General features: G+C 38.0%; 1 protein-coding gene across 2 annotated transcripts in view; it reads right to left on the bottom strand.

Annotated features, from left to right (window-relative positions):
* Positions 1–1,216: 1,216 nt before the first annotated feature.
* The window catches only part of WBP1L (WW domain binding protein 1 like), a 41,578-nt gene continuing 16,820 nt past the window's right edge, over positions 1,217–25,974 (bottom strand). Inside the window, exons 1-4 of one of the 2 annotated variants that reach the window (XM_083364730.1) lie at positions 22,007–22,238; positions 9,066–9,168; positions 4,646–4,807; positions 1,217–3,530 (exon numbers count right to left, since the gene is read on the bottom strand). In XM_083364730.1, the coding sequence (XP_083220856.1) occupies positions 2,788–3,530; positions 4,646–4,807; positions 9,066–9,168; positions 22,007–22,033 (1,035 nt within the window). In that variant the 5' untranslated portion in view covers positions 22,034–22,238 and the 3' untranslated portion in view covers positions 1,217–2,787. Of the gene's footprint in view, positions 3,531–4,645; positions 4,808–9,065; positions 9,169–22,006; positions 22,239–25,974 lie in introns of those variants that run through there. The other variant, XM_083364729.1, reaches the window with a different exon arrangement.

The raw sequence follows: 25,974 nt of genomic DNA, 5'->3' as shown, positions 1-25,974 counted from the left end.
TCAGTTTTTGTAAAACAACAGCAGACATTTTCTTTAAATTGTGGAAGTTGTTTAGTTTGGTGTTAATATGCAATTAACACAATGGAACATTTTGTCTCATATGTACAGAACATGACAGGAAATGTTCAGTATGAGTTAGTTATAATTATTTTGTTGCTATGGATACTATTTGGGAGGTGAAATGTGATTTGGGTTTGTCTATTACTACCACATTTTGGATAGAAATCTACAGGAATGACAATATAACTAAAGTGATAAGGAATGCATATACTCCTCTTGGTGTATCTCCAAGACATTTTGTCAAGACGTTATAAATGTGTATTTCTTATGTTCAGGAAGATGGCAAAAAAATTTAAAATGTAAGCAATTTTTCAGTTCCTGGAGTTCTTTTACATTTCTAGGGTTAAAAAAACATCCTATAAATGTTACCAGCACTAATGTTTATCATGATTTTATAAAAGAAGATTGTTGGATTTCATTGTGTTTACTGCTGTACCAAAATGATCAGCTAGATCAGGGGTCTTCAAACTTGGCCCTTTTATGACTTGTGGACTTCAACTCCCAGAATCATGATATTTTGGTATCAATTTAGGAAGGCTGTGTTAGATTCAGTGCATAAATTAAGTCTATTAAGGCCCATTGGTCATGACTGCTATATGGAACTTCCATTGTTGTAAATACTATTCAGTTTGAAAGTATGAAAAGCTGTTCTTTCAAAACCAGTTTGTAGACAGACCCAAAACATGTTCTATGAAAAAAAGGATGTTGGATTATCAAACTTTTGTCTGATTTAGAAGTGTTCCTACAAAATGATTTCTGAGGTTTCATTTTTGGAAATCATGTTCTGATTTTTCCAGTTCTGAAATTAAACTCAATCTCACCAAGCAGTTTCATGTAATGCAATTCAAATCATAAAGTTAGAGTGGGATTTTGATCACTGATGAACAAATATTAAAACAAATAACATCAGGGTTCTTTTCTATTTCTACATAATTCTTAAATGGAAAATATTCTTCCAAAAGTAAGACATTTGATATCTACTTATTTGTCACTGTTTTTCCCTGGTAGTAAGCAAGATGGGAAGAATAATGTAGTGAAGAAGTGCAGCTCTTGCTTCTACGGTATTGCTATTTTCACTTTATAGCTGTATATAAACAGATACCTGCTACTGACAGTATAGCTATTAAGCATAAAGTTGTATCTAGATTACTCTGTATTATGTTCACAATTCCATGATCAAATGCAAACAAACATTTTTCACTGTGATATTTCTGCTCTATTTTCCCCAAAGAAAATGAAACACAAGGAATTATCAGAAAAAAAGGCATTATATTTGGGTTTACACCATATTTCAAACTGATTTTGGTTTCAAACAATCAAATCTGAAAGTCTATTTTATAACAATAAATGACCCAGACAACCGTAATTCAAGAAAAAGGAAAGGGGAAAATAAAAAGAGATGTCCATCACACTTAATATAGAAACCAAGGGTTGGTCTCTTCCACAGGAACACTCCGAGGAATGTTAAGTTTCAGTTGTTTTGAGTTTCTTTCCCTTCCCTTTGGTGTTGTTACTAACAAAAAGTCCATTGTTTGGTTAAAGCAAAGCAACAGTCTTTTTTTTCCTGCAGTCTTACAGCAGCAAATTTCATCTTACCAGTAGGAAACACACATGCACGCGCGTGCGCGCACACACACACACACAAACTCACAGACATTGTACGAGTAGCCCGTGCCGCTTTCAAGAAAACAAAACACAGACACTCAGTTCTTTTAAGTGGTCACTTGTTAGAATCATACTAACTTTTAGACTAAGGAAAGAAAATACTGCACAGGTCTTCCACATTAACGTTGCAAATTACCCATTTGCAATGCACTGATTTCCCCATTTGTTCAAAAAGCATCGCTGAAATCTGAAGGCACCTGAAGACAGCCCTGATCTTTTGTATATTTTGGTTTTGTCATTTTAACTAGTGTGCTGGTCTGAAATTGCAAAACCCGTCCTTTTGCACTGCAGCATACTAGTTGCAAGTTATGTAAAGACCAAGTACTGGAAAAGGAGAACTTCTTCAAGGAGTCTCAACTTATAGCTACACATTTGCCTTAAAAATAAAACAAAGGGCAATGTCTGAAGGCCCCTCTTGCATAAATGCTGTGTTTTTGGCTAACATTTCTTTTTTTGGAAGAAACTGGTCCTTTACCAGCTTCAAGAAGAAAACATGTATTACAGACTGCTGTAATCTAAATGCATCGGAGATGCATTCTATTGACCAAAAGAAAAAAAAACCGTAAGAACCCACTCTTTTGGGAATTTATTTCAAATTCTCCATAGTACTATTGCCAGGGCTATCAAATGCCACAAGCTTTTGGGAAGACACCTGAAAAAAAGGGGTAGGGGAAATACACTAATAAGTGGGGGGAGGGGGCAGGAGAGGGATGTTAAACACTAGTAATCCTTGTTCTCACACGTTTGAAGTTTCTGATCAGAAAATAAAGCAGATCCTGAAAACTTTTAAGGTGACAACCAACCAAATAAACATCACCAAAATCAGCAATAGGAAGTTTTTTCCCCCCTTTTCTCTCTATATAAACGATCACCTTAAATCAAGTCCCTAACCAGTCGGAGGACAGAAGCGGCAATTTTAGCACAAAAAGAAGAAAAGCCTAAACGTGTCTGCCCCCTCAACAGATTTTACGTTACTCCCATAGTTGCATCTGAAGAAAACGATGAACCAATTTGGTTTTGGTTATATTTATAATTTTGCAGATCTTCCCTTCTGATGTTGTTTTAGCTGGGAGACGTATTGGCATAAGAGTTCGGAGAGTCCTGCTCATTTATGGTGTTCAGGAGCACACACACAGGTTGTCTGGAGAGATGGTGGTGGTTGTCTTCTCCATGCTGTTCATCTGAAGCACTGAAAAGCCCTTCTTCCTCATCTCCATGGGGTGGATGGCCACTGCAACTATCACAGAAGTCAATGGATCCATCATCAATGAACCCATCTAACTCCTTGAGATCATTATCATGGTGGTCCTGGTTACAGATACAGATTTCAATGCCTGAATCGCCAGTGAACCTTCGGTGCCTGCCTGGTGTCTTGTCTTTAGCATCTGAAAAAGCGCTGTTGTGATCTAAGCTTTCTGAGTTGTAATCCTTAAGCAACTCTTCCTTGTACTCTGACTCCTTATCAGAAGTAGATACATGGTCAGCTGCGTCTTCTAATTCCACTCTGCTGTTGGAATGCCTTGGCTCACCACATGCTGCTTTGGTAGCTGATTGCTCAACTGGAGGACTGGAGGATTCAGAATGCCCGATGCTTGGGGAGGCAGTGCTATCCGTATTTCCATTATTGCTTCCTGCTCCTGACAGAGTGCCTGCCTGAGCTGGCTGTAGGTTTCTTGTATCTGGTGCTGCACTGCCATTGCCAGGTGGAATGCATTGCTGATGTAAGGCACTATATGGTGGGGGAGGGGTTGGAGGTCGATTCACCACTTCCTCATAGGGAGGTAGTAAATAATTTGGCAAAAATCCTAAATGGGGAGGCAGGGAGGACAAGTTACTTCCATATTTCTGTATAGATGAAATCTAAATCACATTAAGACCCATTTAAGTAGTTTTCTAATGATTTTACTTTTTACAAAATCTGAATTTCTTGCTTCATTTAGGAAGCAGCAATTGCTTATGCAATAATATGCAGGCAATATTCAAAACCCAGAAATTCATGTAAGCAATTTATGTAGCCTTTGATACAAGTGTTGCTAAATTAGTTATCTGACCCATGACTAAACAACATTCTGGAGAAGAAAAGGAAATATATATATATCTTACCATTCATTATAAAACTAGAGATCCATTTAACTAGTATTTCTCAGAAATAAATTTGACATGTATGTACTTTCCCTTTACTTACTTTTTCTTTCCATATTTCCTTTTCTTATCCCTTATCAAATGTAACACTGGTGTCCTGCAGATATTTTGGATTACAGTTCTTATAATCTGTGATATTATCTAGGATTTATAGGAATTTACTAAGGAACATTGGGAATTCTCAAGCTGCCTGCTCTTGATTTACTAAATATATTTTTAGTAGAACACAGACAGAAAAATGGCATCAGTCACTATTACAAATACTAATAACAAGAGATCTTAGACATCAAGCTCCTTTTGTATTCTAGTGATATGTTACAACTCCTTATTATAGCTCCATGACCCTGATGTTGTATCAGTCACAGAGGTAAAAATATGAAAAATAAAAACAGCTCAGCATTTATTACTAGTTCTGCTTTTGTTCAGACTAACCTCTCGTTCCTTTTTGCAGCAGAATCAGGAAAATAACTCAAAAAGGGATATACCGCTACCATGCTTGATACAAATTTAGCTCATGGTTTTATCTTTGTGTTTCAGTCACCTATACAACTTAAATTTTGCCCATAGCAATAAAGGTTAGCTAAAAAGAATAGGGCACAGCCTCTCAGGATAGTATAAACCTGTACTCTGTGCTCATCAACCAACCTTTCTGTACTATTCCTGTCACTTTTTTTCTGGGGTGGGGGGAAAAGCCCTGTTGTATTCATGTCCCCTCTCAATATAGCAATATTTTGGTCTTGGTCTTTGAAGATAGCTACTCCTTGCATGCAGTACATACGGAAATAAAATGGCAGGGTGGAGTAGTTATGAGCTTCGCGATAGGCAATCAAGTTAATTTCATGTTGCCTTTGTTGTGCCTGAAGTCTGTGTTTGGCGCGTCGGTGGTGGCAAACACAACAGCAACTCAAAATGATGATGATTGTCCATACTAGCCAGAACCCTGTGAAGAAAGAAAAAGGAGGAAGGGAAAGTAAATTTTATTCAGAGCAGTTCTTCTTCAGAAAAAAAACTTTATCTATAATTACTGCATATGTTTGCAGAGAGTCTGGATCTGTCAATAGACCAATTGTCAGGAGACATAAATAGAAGCAACATGCAGAGTTACCGGGTAATTTTACATATTTATTCCAGTCAGCAGTAAATAAAAGTCATCACAAAGACTTAAAAATGAAGATTTGAATGAAAGTGACCTGTGGCAAGCCACCAGTTGTTATCAAGGAAGTCAAGTGAGAACTATTGCTTCTGACAGAAAAGAGAGAATATTTTAAGGCTGACTTCATACCAGTTAAGATGAAAAACAATTAAGTATGAATGGGAGAGAAAGATGAAATAACCAAGACATTAAATATACGGTTATTATAAAAAACATTCTTTTGTTAAGAAATAACAAAGTATCCTTAAGGTAGTAAAATGCTCATGATAAACAGCCAAAATTACCAGCAATTTTGCTTTCCGTTTGTAGAATTACAAGATGAAAATACCATTAAAAAAATCCCAATGTTTAGTAGAGAGAAGGGAGGAAGGGAATGGAGAATATCATAGAAGTATTATACCAAACGTTGAAAAAGAAAGCTAGTTGGGTGACTTTGGGCCAGGCATTCTCTCTCAGCCCAACTCACCTCACAGGATTGAGAAAGGAGTATTAGGTATGTTTACAGCCTTGAATTACTTAAAAAAATTATAAAGGCAGGATATAAATATAAATATGTGTGTGCGTGCATAGGTTTGTTTTTCCCTTCTTATATAATGCCTGAACCTGAGACCTCAGTACAGCTAGATTCTGAACAAAGGAAAGTACTTTACATTTTCAAAAAATATAATTTAGGATAAATTATGTAATCTTAAGAAAAATAAGAACTGTAATCAAATCGGAACATGCTACTATTTCTGGTGGCAATGCTCATTTAGTTACTCATTTAGGACAAAGGTTTTGAGGCATGGGAAAATAACTCAGTATTCTGTGTTAATTAACTCAACTATAATTTTTTTTTCATGGCAACTGTAGCACAACAATTAATTCAATTGTCTTGTGTTAACTGCAAGCTCTCCCATTGCAAATCACTAAAAATGTAAGTAATATCTTCCTTTGGATCAGTAGTAGCTAAAATATGGAAAATAGTACTGGCTGAAAAAAAAGCAAAGAATCATAAGAAATCTTTCAATAAAAATTGTGGAAACTAATTTTGGTTTCCAGTGCTTTAGTTTTTTTCAAAAGAATATCTTCTAATTGAACACCTTCATCTAAAAATATGCATTTCTAAGCAAAACCATGAAATGCTTATATTCAGCATTTCTTAATAAAATATGAAGAGAAAAAGCACCCTTAATTCATTAAGGTATCATAGAACAGCAACCTATTTCTTTTTTTGAAAAGTAAGGCAAATTGATGGGAAAAAATACAGTCAGAAGACACATTTACATATTCTCCTAAACTCAAGTTGAGGATGGCTAATAGGACACGTTTCTCTCTGGTAATGTCAGCTGGCTTTATAATTTTTCTGAATTACAGTTGAAATTTTCACCTCCTCTTACTTTATAAGCTTTGCTGTATTGTGATTAAGCTGACAATGTAAAAAATGGTGGGATCTCCCCTCTGCTCTCCATTTTATGGTATGTCTGCATGAGGATTGCCAAGCAAGTGGAGCAGTTGCACTGGCTAAAGCAGAAAATTCACCTCTCACTCAGCCAGTGTGTCAAACTGGAGACGTGTTGTGTGGGTTGTATGTGATTGCAATGCTGGCTGTGGAGAGAGATTCCACACTTTTGTTTCCAAAAAATCTGCATGGGTGGTCAAGTCCAACGCCCTGGTGGCTTCTCAATAGGATTCTGCAAGCACCTGATCCAGGCAGGATGTGTTTGTGTGTTGAATCTGTGGGGGAATCAGCTGCTGCTAGAATGGTCTTAAGTGGGAATCTTCCATGCTTTCTTGTCAACCCTTCTTATAAAAAGCATACCCTTTTTATATTAATCATAATCATTATGTGTAATCATAAAGTATTTTATGGGCACAGAAGATGCTCCTTTGCTACCTAGACTAAATTGCTGAAAATGTTCCATGGTTACAGGCTTTACAGATTACAGAAATAATAATATGAAAGTATTTGATAGTGTTATCTCAGTTTGCTAACTGTGGTATGAATCAATTAGTATCTCTACAAATAAACATTAAAAGTAGCAATAATAAATCTGAAATGTATATAATTCACCTATTGAACTGCGTAGGATTCAGGTTAGTTCCTAAGACAGTAATCATTACCCTTGGAGAAAACTGTACAGAATCCCCACTGGAACATATAAATTGTTGCAATTAAACAGGTTTTAGGAGAACTGATCCTAAAATGGCTGCATTTAAACCCTGTCCACTTTAGTTTATAAGAACCATAGCATACACAAAAGCATCCATCTCTAGCTGCACTCGTGAATTGCTCTCTAGGGCATCGGGGCTGCTGTAAAGCAAAAGAGAGCAATGGGAATTTGAACTGGGAATACTTAAATCTGCCTTAGGTAACAACCTGGAGAGACAAAGAAAGGTAGCAAGAATAATGGGTTGAGAACTGCTCACAGTTCTCAAGTATTTGCTTAAAAACTATTAATACCACCATCTTTATCTTTAGAACAAATAAAACTATAATCTAGAGATAATAAAAGCTTAAATGAAAAGGACTAATGGAAACCTCAAAAGATGTATACGGTATTAAAGAATGGACATACAGTCTTTGTTGGACATGTAAAAAAAATCAAGGACCAACGGACTGACAGGATGCTTGAGAAGTTATGGTTATGTTAGGCACTGGGTGTTTCTAAGAGAATTACTGTGAGAAATTGGCAAAGTAGTATTAAGTACTGGGTTCAAAAGATATGTAATTTTATGTTTTTGAAAAGCAATTTCATATAATAATAAAGACACAATATGTTCTCTTTCCACATAGATTTATGATGTTTTGTAACAATAATCATTTCTTTTAATCTAGATTAAGAAAATTTGAAATATTGTTTAATATGTGATGGATTTGTGTTATGAACACATGGCATTCTCCTTTTTGTTGTTTTGTTATTGTTATATTAGCTATTGTTATGCTTTCTATTTTCCCCATTTTTGCATATTTCTTCTTGTAAAATTTGTTAAAAGTGTTAAATAAACTTTCATGATAAACTTCAAAGTCTCTGCTGCCTTATCAGTGTCCAATAAATGACAGATATAGATATTTGGATGATATCAATGAACTCAAAAATCTTGGATGACCTCTTCCAAAATTAAACAACATAGAAAATAGAATAAAAACTTTAGCAACTAACAGAGTAATTTCCTAATAAGGAATACAGTCATAATCTGCTGGAAGCGCCTAGCAAAAGTAGAATCACTTTCAAACAGAAGTACTTACTCCTAATCTCACAGGATGAAACTGAAGCCCACCCAAAAAAGTGACAACACTAACAGGAACCATTCTTCTATATATATTCTGCAAAGCCTATCAAACAGTGTGATCTAAGAAGTTCCCATCTTACATTGAAGCATACCAACTAGACCAGGGGTGTCAAACTCGCGACGTCACGTGACATTGCGCGACGTATAGGAGCTTTTTCCCCATTGCCGGCAATGGGGTAGGCACGGTTTTGTTGTGACGCGTCCGGCCTGCGGGACGGCAGTTTGACACCCCTGAACTAGACATTTTGCCATATATACAGGTGGTCCTCGACTTATAACCACAATTGAGCCCAAGGTTTCTGTTGTTAAGTGAGACATTTGTTAAGTGAGTTTTGCCCCATTTTACGACCTTTGTCTTGTGTTAACAGAATCACTGCAGTTGATAAGTTAGCCCAGTTGTTAAATGAATTTGGCTTCCCCACTGATTTTGTTTTTCAGAAGGTCACACAAGGGGATCACATGACCTTGGGACATTGCAATGGTCATAAATATGAACCAGTTGCCAGCTGCATCTGAATTTTGATCACATGATCATGGGGATGCTGCAAAGGTTATAACTATGAAAAACAGTCCTAAGTCACTTTTTTCAGTGCTGTTGTAACGCTGAATGGTCACTAAATGAACTGTTATAAGTCGAGGACTACCTATAGTCAGTTTTGCCAGGCTTGAGTTTCAATCTATAAAAACATTTATTTGGGGGGGGGATAAAATCAGATTCTAAACCCAAGAGTAGTTATGATTTGCATTATAAAATGAATTTTAAAAAACTTACACCAGAGTTCATAATAGTAATTGCAGCATTGAGACTGTCCACAGCAATGGCCTGTTTCACAACTGTAACTCTGATTGTTGATTCCTATGCAGGTTTCTTTGTCCTACAACACAAGAAAGAAATATGTTACTAACACAGCAATTTGACAAGTGGGGAGGCTCATGTGAGTCTTAATCCCACAAACTAAGGTTTAGCCCAAGTTTTAAATACCTGTCAATATTCTGGATACAGATTATGGACTTCTTCTATAGGTTATGGGTAGCTTGTAGCTATATGAAAAGCACACAAAGTTAAATAACCCTTGGAAATGAAATGAAAACCTTTATTAACTTAAGTTTCCTTAATATCATCAAATAAAAAAATGCTATGTTTTTAGTTGCATTAAAATTAAATATTTTCTATAAATATCTATCTGGTCCCATTGCTCGTTCTCCCCCCTCTCTACTTTGTGGATCTGTATGTGCAGCAGAAATGGGCAGAAATGAACTACCAGAATTATATTCTCTAAAGTACAGAAAGTGAACAAAAATTTTGAATGTTCCTTTAATAAAACATTGGCAATTTCTGCAAGAAAAAAAATCATTTTTCCTCTGTACAGGTAGTCCTCGACTTACAACAGTTCATTTAGTGACTGTTCAAAGTTACAACGGCTGTACAATGGCACTGAAAAAGTGACTTAGGACGGCTTTTCACTTAGACCATCCCCATGGTCACATGATCAAAATTCAGCCACTTGGCAACTCATTCATATTTATGCCAGTTGCAGTGTCCTGGGGTCGTGTGATGCCCTTTTGCGACCTTCTGACAAGTAGTCAATGAAGAAGCCAGATTCACTTAACAACCATGTTACTAATTTGACAACTACAATGGTTCAACTTAACTATGGCAAGAAAGATGGTAAAATGCTGCAAGACTCACTTAAGAAATGTCTCACTCAGCAACAGAAACTTTGGGCTGAACTGTGATTGTAAGTCGAGGATTACTTGTAGTTTTGTCTAGAAAAAGTCTATATATAGTTCATTTGCTACTGATTTTACTCCTTCATGTTTTCATACTACACTTTATTTAGTTGAGATATCTAGGTATGTTGGCAGGGCAACAATTAGAATTCCTTGTCAACATGATCAGTGGTGACTAGGGATATTTCTCCAATTCTTTCATTTCTAAATCTGTTTCAAGCTACTTTTAGCAAGGTTTATCAGTGTGTTTAATCTTTTTTTAACAAGCTGGGAAAAGTATAAGAATTTCCTCCCAGAGCATGCAGCATCCACATAGGAAAGGTGCAGCCTAAAGTTGGATCAGACCAGGCTGTAAGCTTTATAATACAATATTCAGATGTCTTTTCAAGGTAAAATATGTTTTAAATTAATGCATTGGGGAGCACAAAAACATCCAAACATAATAGTTTTTTTTAACTTGATAGCCTTAATTTAGCTCAAATATTTACTGCCATAGAATCCTATTATGAAATAGTTCCTATCTACTTAGCAATAGGACTCACTGGAGAAGAGCCTAATGCTGGGAAAGATCGAGGGCAATAGAAGAAGGGGACGACAGAGAATGAGGTGGCTGGATGGAGTCACTGAACCAGTAGGCGTGAGCTTAAATGGACTCCAGAAGATGGTAGAAGACAGGAAGGCCTGGAGGAATGTTGTCCATAGGGTCGCGATGAGTCGGACATGACTTCGCAGCTAACAACAACACTTAGCAATACACAGCTATAGTACCAAAAGGCACTAAGATAGATAAATAATAAAGGCAAGGTAGTGGTTTGGTGTTATATTTATAGCATCATTAAAGCACATAGTGCCTTAGATCATAAGCAAAAAGGTTCAATCTTTACAATAAAGAATAATAATGAGGAGAAAGCAAAGAGAGGAAGTGAAGTGAAGAGTAAGCGATGAGGCAAGTAATAGAGTTTATACAAAATGTTTCCTGGAAACTGAAAGAGTTGAAATTTAACCCATCTGGAAGGCATCAGAGGAAGGCTACTAAGATGATATATAAATATGATTTGAACTAAGAATTTCTTAGCTTGTTGATTAACCAATGTAAGATACCAACTAGCATGCTTTAATTTAACTGATAATAGAAAAATAGCATTTGTGGCTATTTTTCAGAATATTGAATATGAAAGACTAAATAAATTAGCATTATCATAATTAGGAAAGATTTTAATACAACACTGATTTGGAAAGCATCACAGTTATCAGTCAAAAGAAAGGAGGCTTTTTCCTGTCGAAAAGAAATAAATAAAGACTAGAAAAACATGGGAGGATTAAAAAAAATGACATTAAGCTGGACCTCTTCAAAATTCAGAGTAAAAGTCTCACCTGGAACAAGCCCAAAAATCTTTTGAGATTTTTTTTGGTAAATCCCTTGAAATTTTATATAAACAAACATGTCAAACTAAATTTATTCCACTGCTTTTTTTCAAATCATCAAACTGATTTTAGATCATGTAAATAGAACAATTCTGTTATTCCTAAAGAGACTCATTATACATTTAAATCCAATCAGGAATCTTAGCATTAAAGAGTTCCACCAACTCATGTTACCCCAAAAGAAGTTTATTTAGTTGTATTTATTTATTTAGTTGCATTTGTATACCGCCCTTTCCCTGAGGACTCAGGGCGGTTTACAGGGAATTAAAAAATCCAATATACAAAAGTTAAAACCATATTAAAAAATATTAAATTAACCCTGTACACAATTAAAACCCCAATTAAAAAATTTCTCCTCAGCCTGGGCCCGAGAGCTCAAAGAGCCAGGTCTTCAGGCCCCGGCGGAATGATCGGAGGTCGGGGGCAGTTCTCAGCTCCACCGGCAGCTGGTTCCAGAGGGCAGGCGCTCCCACTGAGAAGGCCCTATCCCTGGGTGTCACCCGCCGGCAATCTCTCACCGGCGGAACCCTGAGCAGACCCTCCCTGTGAGAGCGCACTGGGCGAAGGGCGTTTGATGCCGGCAGCAGGTGTTCCCTCAAATAACCCGGACCCAGGCCATTTAGGGCTTTATAGGTAATAACCAGCACCTTGAATTTCACCCGGAGGGCAACCGGAAGCCAATGCAGCTCGCGGAGTAGAGGTGTTACATGGGAGTATCGGGAAACCCCCATTACAACTCGCGCAGCCGCATTCTGCACCAGTTGAAGCCTCCGAGTGGTCTTCAAGGGCAGCCCCATGTAGAGAGCGTTACAGTAGTCCAAACGGGAGGTCACAAGCGCATGAGTGACTGTGCGTAGGGCGTCTCGGTCCAGATAGGGACGCAACTGGCGCACCAGGCGAACCTGTGCAAAAGCCCCCCTGGTCACGGCTCCTATGTGATCTTCAAAATTGAGCCCTGAATCCAGGAGGACGCCCAAGTTGCGAGCCCTATCAACGGGGGGTAACACCTCACCCCCCATCATTAGAGGTGGAATAACTTGGTTAACCCGAGACGCCGATATGCACAGCCACTCAGTCTTGGCGGGATTGAGACGAAGCCTGTTTCTCCCCATCCAGACCTGAACCGCCTCCAGGCACCGGGACATCACGGAGAGGGCATCACTGGGTTGGTTCGGGGTGGAAAGAAAAAGTTGGGTATCATCAGCGTACTGGTGATACCCCACCCCAAAACCACGAATGATCTCGCCCAGCGGCTTCATATAGATGTTGAACAGGAGAGGCGAGAGAACCGACCCCTGAGGGACTCCACAAATGAGAGACCTCGGGGCGGATCTCTGCCCTCCTGTCAACACCGACTGCGAGCGGCCCTGGAGGTAGGAGGAGAACCACCGTAGCACGGTGCCTCCCACTCCCAACCCCCTGAGACGCCGCAGCAGGATACCATGGTCGATGGTATCGAAAGCCGCTGAGAGATCTAATAGGACCAGGACAGAGGAGCAACCCCTGTCCCTAGCCCTCCAGAGATCATTCACCAGCGCGACCAATGCCGTCTCCGTGCTGTGTCCGGACCTGAAACCCGATTGGTACGGGTCCAGATAATCAGTTTCCTCCAGGAACAGAGGGAGCTGATGCGCCACCACACTCTCAACAACCTTCGCCAGAAAGCGAAGGTTGGAGACTGGACGATAGTTGTTTAAAACAGCCGGGTCCAAAGCAGGCTTCTTGAGGAGGGGTCTCACCACCGCCTCCTTCAAGGCGGCAGGGAAGACACCCTCCTTCAAAGAAGCAGTTATTACTGCATGGAACCAGCCTCGTTAGCACTCATCACAAAAAGCAAGACAGTTCTTAAAAGGGGAGGAGGAATATTACATGGAATATTCTCCCTGGAATGTGTAACAAGCTCAAAAGTTCACATAAACCTTCACTGTGTGTGAATACACACTGACATTATTTCTCTTTCACAAATCACAACACTGTGCTAAGTGGGATAACCTGGTTGCCAAAAGCTTATCTCAATCTGACTTCCAGAGAATTCTCCTATCCTATCCCAAGATAAGGCTTAGGTAGGGCTAGGCTAGGGAGACCTTTTCAGTTTTGTCTTGGCAAAACTTTCTTGATCCCTCCCTTCTGGGTTAGGACGCTGAGCTTGTCGATCAGAAGGTCGGCAGTTTGGCGGGTCGAATCCCGAGTACCGCGTAACAGAGTGAGCGCCTGTTACTCGTCCCAGCTTCTGCCAACCTAGCAGTTCGAACGCATGTAAAAATGCAAGTAGAAAAATAGGGACCACTACGGTGGGAAGGTAACAGCGTTCCGTGTGCCTTTGGCGTCTAGTCATGCTGGCCACATGACCACGGAGACGTCCTCGGACAAGCGCTGGCTCTTCGGCTTTGAAACGGAGATGAGCACCGGCCCCTAGAGTTGGAAACGACTAGCACGCATGTGCGGGGGAACCTTTACCTTTTTATTTTGTTAAAGGGGAGGGTTAGTGGGATGTTTTCTTCCCTGGCGTACATGCTACCAGGGAAGTTCTACTGATGAAAAAAAGTTGTTGATTCCTTAATATGGTACAGTATGTACAGTGATGTTTAACTTTTTCAGCTCAGCATTCAAACACTTGACTTTGCTGGTGTCACCCCAACAGACACACACAAAAAAGAGTAACAATCTTTACTATAACATCTGAACAATATTTGGCGGCAGCACCAAGACAGGGTATGAAGGTGAGGCCCAGGTCTTGACATCAACTCTAGCTCCACTGCTGTCCCTGAAAAAGACTGCCTTGCACCATTTTCCAAGATGCAGAAGCCTTGGTGAATGGTGAAAATGCCCCTGCAGCCCGGCATTGCCAGGATCTGCTGCTCTCCATTTACCTCCAGGGAATGTTCTTTTTCTGTTGACAGGCCCCTTTGGCCTACTACCCAGGCTGCTGTGGGTTGTTCTTGAAGTGGCTTTGGAGAACGCTCTTCCACACACTCTGCAGAAATCATGCGAAAGCATGCTCTGTTCTTGTACGATTTTTGGAGGTGTAGCAGGCCATGCAGGAGCATGCTCTCTCACATGATTTTCAGAGGGTCTGGAGACTGTGCGAGAGCACACCTCTTTCTCATGCATCCTCCACAGCCTTCAAATATCACAACAGAATGGGTGTGCTTACAATAACGGTTGTTAGGTGTTGGTGAACATTGGCATATCACTTTTGTCTCATGTGTCATAAGTTCACTATCACTGGTATATACTATGTAGATATTAGCCATCTGACATAATTGTAAAATGGCCTTCTGCCTTGCCTCTGTGTGAAAGCTTCTGGAATGATGGCTAGTTCATTCACTATAGTAACCCTCTTGTAATAATTTATAATAAGTTAGTGCAGCTAAGAATGTGGTACATGAAACTCCAACTGCAAATACATTCACTTTAAATGATTCAGGAAGATGGCTGTCTTGGGCAGTGAACAAGGCAATCACATTGTGTACTGTCCAGACCAACCTTGAATATCTGCCAACAGTATAATGACAAAGCAATTTTCAAAACTAGTTGAAACAATGTGGTCCTAATGGTGAGAAGATAGAGATGCAGAGCTTTTAAATTGTAGTAACATGTTACAGAGCTCAACGTTCTCCAAAATAGAGCTCCCCCAAACTTCAAGGGCTATTACATACCTCTTGTATAACAAAACACAGCATGAGGCACAACCTATCATAGTATTTTAGACAGAAAATATAGGAAGTACCGGTATATATTTTTGTTTGCAATTTACTTTATTAAATTTACTAGATATAAATTTAACAATTCTCATTTAAAAAGTTATAATTTTAACAAAAACTTATTTTAAATCTGAAGGTTGTTTTCTCCACTTAGGATGCTCCCTCATGGAACCAGCATAAATAGCAACATATTTGAAACATACATATTTAAACATTTTAAGGGTTCCTTTGTGCTGTTTTTTCCATTATAAATGTTCAATGTGTTCAATATGCTACTTGAAAATTTAAAACAATATGTTAGAGAACTCTGAAAAAAGGATTGTAACTCTGTGGTAGAGTTACTTCATTTGGAGAAGATTTTGTGCTTATCTAGTGCCGCGTAACAGAGTGAGCGCCTGTTACTCGTCCCAGCTTCTGCCAACCTAGCAGTTCGAAAGCACGTAAAAATGCAAGTAGAAAAATAGGGACCACTATGGTGGGAAGGTAACAGCGTTTCGTGCGCCTTTGGTGTCTAATGCTGGCCACACATGACCACGGAGACATCCTCGGACAAGCGCTGGCTCTTCGGCTTTGAAACGGAGAAGAGCACCGGCCCCTAGAGTTGGAAACGACTAGCACGCATGTGCGGGGGAACCTTTACCTTTATTATGTTTCCAGTTAAAAGATAAAGTAGGAAACATGCTACATCACTGGCTTGAAATTCTAAAGAGCCATCGCCAATTAGAACAAATAATGCTGGGCTAGATGAACAAATAATCAAGACTGATATAGAATAACTTTTATTTCTTATGATTTTACTTAAGTTCTGACATTATGATAGATGAGCCCTGGTGGTGCAGTGTTTAGGATGCAGTATTGCATTCTCGACAGAGAATGAGGTGGCTGGATGGAGTCACTGAAGCAGTAGGTGTGAGCTTAAATGGACTCGAGAAGATGGTAGAGGACAGGAAGGCCTGGAGGAACATTGTCCATGGGGTTGTGATGGGTCCGACACGACTTCGCAACTAATAACAACAACACTGCAGGTTAACTCTGCCCACAGCCTGGAGTTTGATCCTGATGGGGCTCTCTACCTTCCATCTTTCCAAGGATGGCAAAATGAGGATCTAGATCATTGGGGACTGCCCAAGGAGTGCTATAAAGTGCTATGGATAGTATATAAGCCTAAAATGCTAGTGCTAAATGCTATATGATATAGTAAAGGAAGATAACTCTTTTGGCCAATAACCATTTTTAGAATTTGGGGAATTTGTTATACAGTGGTACCTCCATACTCGTCAAAATTCATTCTGGAAGATTTGATGAATATTAAAACTGTCGAGTACCAAGAAAACCACCTGACTTACCACTTGACCTGCTACTTCAGCCAGAAGAAATAGTGAGTCATGAGGGAGCCAATGTCAGCAAGATCTTCCTTGTGTGTTGACTACTGGGAGAAAGATGAGTGCTAGGGCAAGATAGGGCAAAATGCATCATATACCGAATTCAATGACTTTTGAAGCAGAGTGGCAAGGTATGACTGTAATGTTCTGAGAAAATAAATAGCAGAGTTGACATAAAGAAAGTGATGAAATAGCTATTTACCAAAAGGCAAACTGGTGAAAAGTGCTTCTCCCCTATTTTAAATTGGCTTGAACAGTATCAGAATACTAATTTAGAAAAAGTCCTCACAATTTAAAATAATAAAATGCAAGGATTAAAAGCAAAATAGAAATGTTCTTTTTAAGGTTCTATTTTGTTCAGAATAGCAACACTTTTAGGCAGAAGGAGGAGAGAAAAGGTAAGGCGGGGGAAAGGTTATTTATTTATTTATTTATCAAATTGTACCTCCAATACTGTACTTTCAGATGCTCAGAGAAAATAATGAAATGCTAGAGGATGGAGAAGTGACTTTGAACATAACTGGAAATCCACATGCTTTGGTTAACCTTAATTATTAATCAAAAATAGCTGGCTGAAGCTGATTGTGCCTCTCTTTGAAAATCTAATTTATTCTAAATTTTCTAAATCCTTAATTCATTATTATATGGCTATTTGAAATGATTATGATTTTAAAATGTACTCATATATATAATCCTGGCTATTTTTTATTTTGTTATGCTATATTAACAAAAGAAAAGTATGAACACATACAACATTAAAGGCTTAACCTCAAAATCTATAGCAAGTAACAAAGGAAAATAAAGGCATGGAACTGTTTTATAAAATGAACTACTCTAAAATGATCATATTGTTTGAAAACCATCTTTGTCAAAAATGGTGAGCACAAACGTTGACAAACATCAACAATTTATTGTTGCAAGTCAGGTGTACCTTTCACTTTTGAGCATTACAAAATAATTATTTTAGTTAATCCTATGTCCCCAAAAGAATATACAGGTAGTCCTCGACTTACAATTTATTTAGTGACCGTTTGAAGTTACAACAGCACTGAAAAAGTGGCTTATGACCATTTTTTTCACACTTATGACCACTGCAGCATCCCAACGATCATATGACCAAAACTGATATTTATGATGGTTGCAGTATCCTGGGTTATGTGATCACCTTTTGTGACCTTCTGACAAGCCAAATCAATGGGGAAGCCAGATTCACTTAACAACTTGTTGCTAACAACTGCAGTGATTCACTTAACACTTGGGGCAAAAAAGGTCATAAAATGGGGCAAAACTCACTTAAATGTCTCACTTAACAACATAAATTTGGGGCTCAATTGTGGTCATAAATTGAGGACTACGTGTAGTCAGGAAGAGCACATGTACAGTGATCAAGCAAGAATAAGACATGACCAAAGCATACAAGTTAATGTACCCAGGTCTAAATTACATGTCCAACAATACGATGATTTTAAACAATTTTTATTGAAGATATGCTGAAGCATCCAAACACCATCTGCACTCTAATTTCATGTTAATCATTATCAGGATGGCACATTCAAACTAGATATTCCAAATATGATTTATCATACTGTATTTCAAATGTGATTTTATTACATGAATCATTAACATCAATTTCTTCTGCTTCCTAAAAAGATGGGCTATAGGCTTAAAAAACACAACTTAATTCCTCTAAAACGTTGCTTACACTGGCTAGCTAAAAAGTACATTTGGGACTCTAATTATTTACTTAATTTATCTGATTTAATCCACTTGCCATTTTTAATCACACTGAATGTGGAAACCACTAGTAACAAATATAATGAGTATTTAAGTTGAATCTGGACAAGGATTACTCACAAAATTGTGAAGCAATTTCCATTTCCCCACTTGCAAAGCTAAGGGATGCCAGGCAGATGCCTGGTAAATGCACGTGTTTTCTTGTTATATGCCAACCCCCCCCCCACACACACATAAGCAGGAAGAGATGCTGTCTTGTACCAGCTGGCCTTTTCATCACTAAAATTAAGAATTATGCAGAGGAATAATGCTTGGCGCCTACTTTTAAAAGAATGTGGAAAATTTTCAGACGGTAAGAGTCCAATGAGGTACACCTTCCACTTCCCCAAAACCCTTCAGCTGTTTGTTTTTCTCATAGAAAACAGCAAAACAGTGGCCAGCATTTTTGGACAATCAATATTATGGATATACCTGCTAAGGTTTCTCCCCAAACTCTTGCAGAGAAATAGTCAAACCATAATTTTACAGAAATGTAAACAAAAACCAAAGCAAAATTAATATAAATCAGAAATTTAGCTCTACAGTGCTCAAGAAGAAGCTGTTCTCAAACTAATTACAGATTTCATATACTATGGTTTATGTTGATTGATAAGTGAGATATTTTCTGTAGAAATCCTTGTACAATAGTTTGAACTTATGCCATGTTATGTTGTTTGAAAAGCTAATGTTAGTTTTAAAAGTACATTTAAATAATAGGTCAAAACATTTTCACATTCCATTGTACTTTCCTTTTAAAAAAAGCAGGATCAGGTTTCTGTTGAACCTTGGTTCAGAAATCGGTAATACGTGCACCCTGGAGGCCCTTTTCTGTAACCTCCAGAGCTTCCCAGAAAAGCAGTATTCAGGTTCTATAGCAAATGGCCCATTTTTAGCTGGAAATATTTTTACTTTCCTTTCTCAAATTTTAATCACTAGTTAACTGGCGCTTGGCTGGTTTAAGATGCCAAATGACATATGACCTCTGGGATACTGGCAGCAGAGAACCTTTTAAAAACTGAGAAAATTGCCTGCCTCCGTTTAATAAAAGAATTTGTGTATGATGTCGTTTATATGAGAAATAAAAGCTTTAGTGTTACATATTAAATATTAGCTAATGAAACACTACTAAAATATAACTGGTCCTATTGGCCTACTCTATTTTCCAATTTCAGATAAAGAGAACATATCACATATTTCAGTAAAACATTAATTTAGCAAGTTTACATATTTTTAACAACCTAATGGCTGATCTCAATTTTGCCATAAAGCACAAGAACTGACTGAAATTGTAAAAAAAAAGAACAAAAACCCCTAGCATCACTTGCTTTACACTATATATCAATAGCTTTTTCGGGTTAAGAAATTAAATTAGTATTACATTGCTAAATAAATCTGAAGATATCTTGAGAAAAAAATTGTAAAAAAAATGCATTATATCTGGTCACTTTCTTGTTAGTCCTTTTGACTGCAGCTCTATCTGCTTTGTTGAAACTTAGTTATTTCCAATAACACTTAGGCATTTGGGGATGTCTAATTCTCTTCTAAGGGACGTGGTGGCTCAGTGGGTTAGGACGCCCGAGTGCCGCCTGTTACTCGTCCCAGCTTCTGCTAACCTAGCAGTTCGAAACCATGTAAAAATGCAAGTAGAAAAATAGAGACCACTAAGGTGGGAAGGTAACAGCGTTCCGTGCGCCTTTGGCGTCTAGTCATGCCGGCCACATGACCACGGAGACGTCCTTGGACAAGCGCTGGCTCTTCGGCTTTGAAGCGGAAATGAGCACCGGCCCCTAGTGTTGGAAACGACTAGCACGCACGTGCGGGGGAACCTTTACCTTTACTTCTCTTCTAAAGAAAGGATTACATGTTTTGTGTTACTCTGAACCATAATATTCATTTTATCTTTAAAACATCAGTATAGAAGAAAATGAGTAGAAGGGGGAAAAGGCATAAAATTCTATCACACAAGAATAAAAGCTAGACTTAATCACTGCAATGGAAATTTGATATGAACATTTCAGTCTTAACTTCAAACTAGAACTTTGAAACGAACTGGGCAGGTATTCATTCAACAATCATTCGAAATTACCACGGTGTTGAAGAAGGAAGGGACTTAGAAATGGTCCTCAAAATTCCATAACATTTTCTGCTAGGTGTTTTTGTGTAATGAAAGAAAAAGTTTGGGCAGCACTGGTGTAAGATAGGTAATGGTGAAAATGAATCCTGAAATTTGGAACAAGAATTATTATTTTACGGATTGGCCAAGTTAACCTCTGGCAGCCTTATCCCAGAGTTTAAACCTAATGTTTGGCTTCTAAAACAACTGTTGTGTTCAAATATTTGTTATTTGTTAAATTTATTTGCTGCCTATCTTGCCATGGGGCTACTCTAAGTGGCTTACAACAATCAAAATGAAGAAATGAAATGAGTATGAACAGAAGTAAGGCAATAGGGCAATAAAATAAACAATAAAAAGAACAGAATAAGAAATATAACTACATAGTTAGAAAAAAAGGTGGACGAATAGAGCACAAAGAACAAGGAGGGGAAAATATGTACAAAGCTGCTGGGTAATACAGCAAATTTAGCTAGATTTCAGGTAAAAAGCTGCAAGATTTAGTGAACAAAAAGCTGGTGCAAATATTAAGCCACACAATAAAATTAAATGCAGAAACACCAAAAATAGGCAAGTAAACTTGTTTCAGATATTGAATCTTTTTTACCAGTAATAGAACTGAACAGAACACATAAGCAGAAGGTATCCACATTTCCTTTTAGGAGGTGCATCTGATATGAAAGTATTCAGAGGTCACCAAGTTTATCTCCCATATATTTTCTAGGGATCTAATTTGCTGATACAAGACTTAATATGTAATACAAAATGGTCTGTCATTACCATATTAAAATTTCCATAATCTTATTTTTACTGAAAATAGTATAAATAATTTAAAAACAATGTGAATGCCATGCTTCAGGTAATCCTTGCAGAAGAATAGATAATTCTTACTTTAATTATTTGTGTTTTAAAAACTAGGCATCTATAAATTTTTATCAAATAATTTGCTGGTAGTAAATATTTTAGATAACAAAACATTTAAGGTTCACCACATCAAACATCACTTGATTTATTTTTTTTACAAAATAAATACAGGTTAAATGAAATATGCAAGAATCATTACTGTTTTTACAACAAATGAGCAATATTAATTAAAGGACAGGATAATTCCTAAGCTGTCATTTACTAAATTTACCCTACAAAATTCTGCATCAAGAAGAGTAAGCTGGCAGTGTTCGATGCCGGCTAGGAATCAATTAATTTGGTATTTTAAAAAGACAAACTTCACAAATATTTTAAAAGCATACCTTAACTCTGAAAGTAATTTTTGTTTTATTTACAGGAAAACTGTAAACAAAATCTTACAAACAACTCAAATTTAGAAGAGATTTAGAAATATTTGAAAGGGAGAACACATTTTTATGCTGACTCTGATTCTTAAAAAAAGTTTTTCAATCTTCAGGATTTTTCAGTGTTGTGACATAAATATCTTTTTCCTCTCTAACACACCCAGTGGAAATATGATCAAAGTGAATTTTGAATCGGCAACTCACTTGACAAGGAAGCCCGGTAGCTTTAAAAACCAGCAAAACTTCTTATTCTCCACGCCTAACCAGTAAAAAACAAGAATCCAAAAACAAGTTACCTGTCGCAGGCCCAAAAGGAAAGGCATTTTGCAAGCTCATAATCCAAGGTAAGAGTGTAAACAAAGAAATTTCAAAAACCGCATACTCATTTCTTCATCCGATACAGAAAGACTGCATGCACAATCTTTTTTAAAGTAGGGTTTTCCTTAGCTGGGAATGTTAAGTAAACAGGGTCCCAGGACATGACACGCTCTCACTCTCTCTCTTTCCCCTCCCAGAAACCAATTTCAGAAACAACAGAGCTATCCTCCGTTTGCCAAGGGGGAAGTGACATCACTAGCAGCACTGCCCAGGGGAAAAAAAAACCTCTTTAGACAGCTGCTGATTAACAATTCAAAGAGGCCTACTACCTAGAAAAAATACACAGTACTTAGGAAATGAAAAACATTTAAAACCAAATGCTCGGATTAAGTATTAATGACTACTCAAAATGACTTTTATCTCTCATTATTTTTAAAGGAAAGTAATATTTGAACAACCTGGAACATGTTTTCAGGACCAATACATCATGAAAATATATATCTATTCTCTAGAACACCTGGAAACAGTTGTACCAAAACCAGAAATATTAAAAACAACAATGCTCTCTACCCTGACATCTAGGGCTTGAGGCAGAAAAGTGGAAACTCAATTTTGGGGCCTAGCTGGCCATCTGATGCTCAAGGTAGCTGATAAAGAAATATATCTTAAATCATATCGAACCTGGAGTGGACAGTCTGAAGCTCTCAGCCCAATTTCAAAAGCTACCTGCAAGCTAAAGTCTATATTGTGGCAAAAAATTATGCTAGCAAAAATGCCCCTGAACTGAATGACTGAGTGAGAAGGAGGAAAGCATAATACAGTTTTAGAAAAACTGGCTCTGTTAATTTTTTGCAGAATTTTAGGAATGCTGTTTAAGTACTAACAAACCTCTTGGCATACATATACTACTGTGTTTGCCCAAAAATAAGCCCTAGTTTGATTTTTACACATACACCCAATATAAGCCCTACCCCAAAACTAGGGATTTTGGGGGCGAGGCGCACGCGTAAAAATCAAGCTGTGGGGTAGGGGGTGGAGCTGTCCCATGTGCCCCATACCCATTTACCTTAGGACCACTGTAGGTAGGCCTCACAAGCCCTGACACCTGTCGCACTGTTGCCCAAGTTCTTCTGCGGCTGCTTGCAGCTGCATGACACATGGTGCATCGCGCCGCTGCTGCCAGTTACAGCAAGAGGCCTCATAGTAATCGAGCCGGTATTGCCACTCACAGCAGGAGGCCGTGAGGCTTGTCCTGCCAACTGCACCTGCTAGCAAGTGGTGGCAGCAGCTACGCAACCTCCTATCGCAAACAGCAGTAGCGGCGCGATGAGCCTTGTGGCCTCATGTTGCAAGTGGCGGAAGCAGCGCAACTGGCATGAGCCACACGGTCTTGTGGCATGAGTGGCACGATGCGCCATGTGATGTGCAGCTGCAAGCAGCCAGAGAAGGACCAGAGCAGCAGTGCAACAGGTATTGGGGGTGTGGGAGGCCTGACTGCACCGGTCGTAAGGTAAGCGGGTAAGACATCCCCTGAAAGTAAGACCTGGTGCCGCTTTTGGAGGCAAAGAAAATATACCAGGTCTTATTTTTGGGGACACACGATATATTCTCTATACATTAGCCTGACTGGTAATGCCAACAGAAATTCACAAGGATGTCAATAGAATTCTAAATAAAACCCTGAAGGATACAGATTTGCATAAAATTTGTATGGAAAATTTCTAATTATTAACATTTTTCATTTATTTAATTTTCAATAGAAGATCTGTTCCATCAAAATCAACACAAAAATAATAAATGTGGATTTTTTTAAAAATAAGACTTTCAAGCATGCTTTTTAAAATGTATCAAAATGAAATTTGGAGTACTGTGTAGTAATATGTCTCTCAAAAAGGAGAGGGATATGTGATGTTCATACTAATACTACAGGACACTGGAAAACCGAAGTGCCCAAGTAGTGTTTTTAAAATGACATAAAATACACCTATTTCACTCCAGCCAATCCTCTTTTCTTCCTTCACGCTCCATGTGGTGAAGCGACCTATGGAAACATCAATATGCTCACAGGTTTTTTCCCCTACTGAGCTTACTTGCTGTGTAAGAAGAAACTGGGGAGGGGGAAGGAAAATTGTATGAACGAAAAGATTAACCCTTTCCCCATGTTGCAACCCTCTCCGATTCTGCAGCACTTGACAGAGGAAATGGATTTGCACTGACATAAATGAGTATCCCCTTTTTTAAAAATTTGAAAGCATACTAGAATAATGAAAACAGACATGGATGCTTGGAGATTAGTAGAAGAGTGAGCATGACAAGGCTACCTCTGAACTAGATTCAATGCTCAATGATCAAGTCATGGGTTCAAATACAGCAAGACTTCTGTTTTTCAATACACTGCTGAATAAATAAAAACACCCCGTTCACTATTTTCATCAGGAGTGATATAAATTATTCAAAAGAAAATTCTAAATCTATTTCAAGTTCTTCTCTATTTTATATCAATAAAACAGTGTTTGCATTAGCAACAGAATACATCAAATTTCAAAGCAGTATAGATATGAAAGTGATCTAAATTTAACTCTGCTGAGCCTTTAAAGCAGAGGTGTAGCAATATTTTTGTGCTTCTCTTAAACCAACAGCTGTTCTTGCCTGTCATATACTGGTCTAGAAGCCTCACAACTCCCAAGTCTAGAAATACAGAATACATTTTAACCAGAGGATGGGAAGTTCCCTCTTATATTGTTTTTCAATTTCAGGTCTTGATTTAAGTAGTTTAGTTTACTTAAAAACATGAATAAATCATGAAGTATAAACTTGGTTGAAAAAAGTTTAAGATACTAATCTAATGGATATACAAGGGGTATCAACATTCCCTTAGCAGGAAGACATGAAGACCCCCTCCCAATAACAATTTTAAAGAGCATGGCCCCATAACACAGTCTTATCTCCAGACCAAATTTGAGGCAGCTTAATTCTGTATTTAAAGTAATGTATTCTCTTTTTTCTGTAACTTTTATCCTCCCAAAATTAAAAGAACATAAAAATTAACACAAACTAATACAGAAAAAAAACAAAGAAAATGAGAAAAAGACTGCAGGGAGTCAGAACACCCTACCCCCCGGGAGAATGAAATATTTTAGGGAATATTAAAAAAAGGCAGGATAGAATATTTCCATGAAAGAGAAATAGAGGAAAAAATCTTAAGGGAGGCAGAAACCAGCCCTAGTCTCTGCCTCAAACAGAAACTGAGGAGGCTAGCTTTTAGAAATGCAGATTTGATAATCCATTCAGGAAGACTGGGGCCATGAAGGCTGGAGCTGAAGGGATTAAAAAAACAAGGACTCCTAAAATCTACATTCCCCCACCCAGCTCCAAGGACAGGACATGATCTTTAGGACATAACAGGATTAACCCACCACCATTAGAATACCAAAAGGGTACACTCAAGCTCAGGTCAAAATACACTGCACAGAACAGTCACCTCAAATACAAAGCCCACTTCTCAACTCCATTTGGTCAACTATTCCAGAAACACATGCTGTTGCTGGTTCTGCTCATCAATTAACCTTCTTTCCTAAACAGCTTCCATTTTTATTTCCAGCGTCTTAGCCTCCATTTTATTTACTCCTAGCTTAGAATTGGACCTGATTTTTCTTTCAACGAAACAAAAGTGCCAAAAGTAAGAAAGCTTACAATTTCCTTTGCAGCAAATATAATTTGACTCCCTTTATAATTACAAAAAAGTTCATTTTTTTTCTATTATACATTTTTTTAATAATCAAAACCACTAGTCATGTGCATTTTGTTTCATACAAAAAAACCTAAAAGGGGTTTCTAATCAACCATAAATGTAGACAGTGACTTTTCTCTAATCAAGCAAGTTAATTTTGCCATCTCTGCAAGTTACATCATTTTGATCAACCATTTTTATCAACAACTGCACTGT

This window comes from Vipera ursinii (assembly GCF_947247035.1).
Source record: "Vipera ursinii genome assembly, chromosome: 5".
Classification (NCBI taxonomy): Eukaryota; Metazoa; Chordata; class Lepidosauria; order Squamata; family Viperidae; genus Vipera; species Vipera ursinii.
This window is presented reverse-complemented; position numbering and strand designations above follow the sequence as displayed.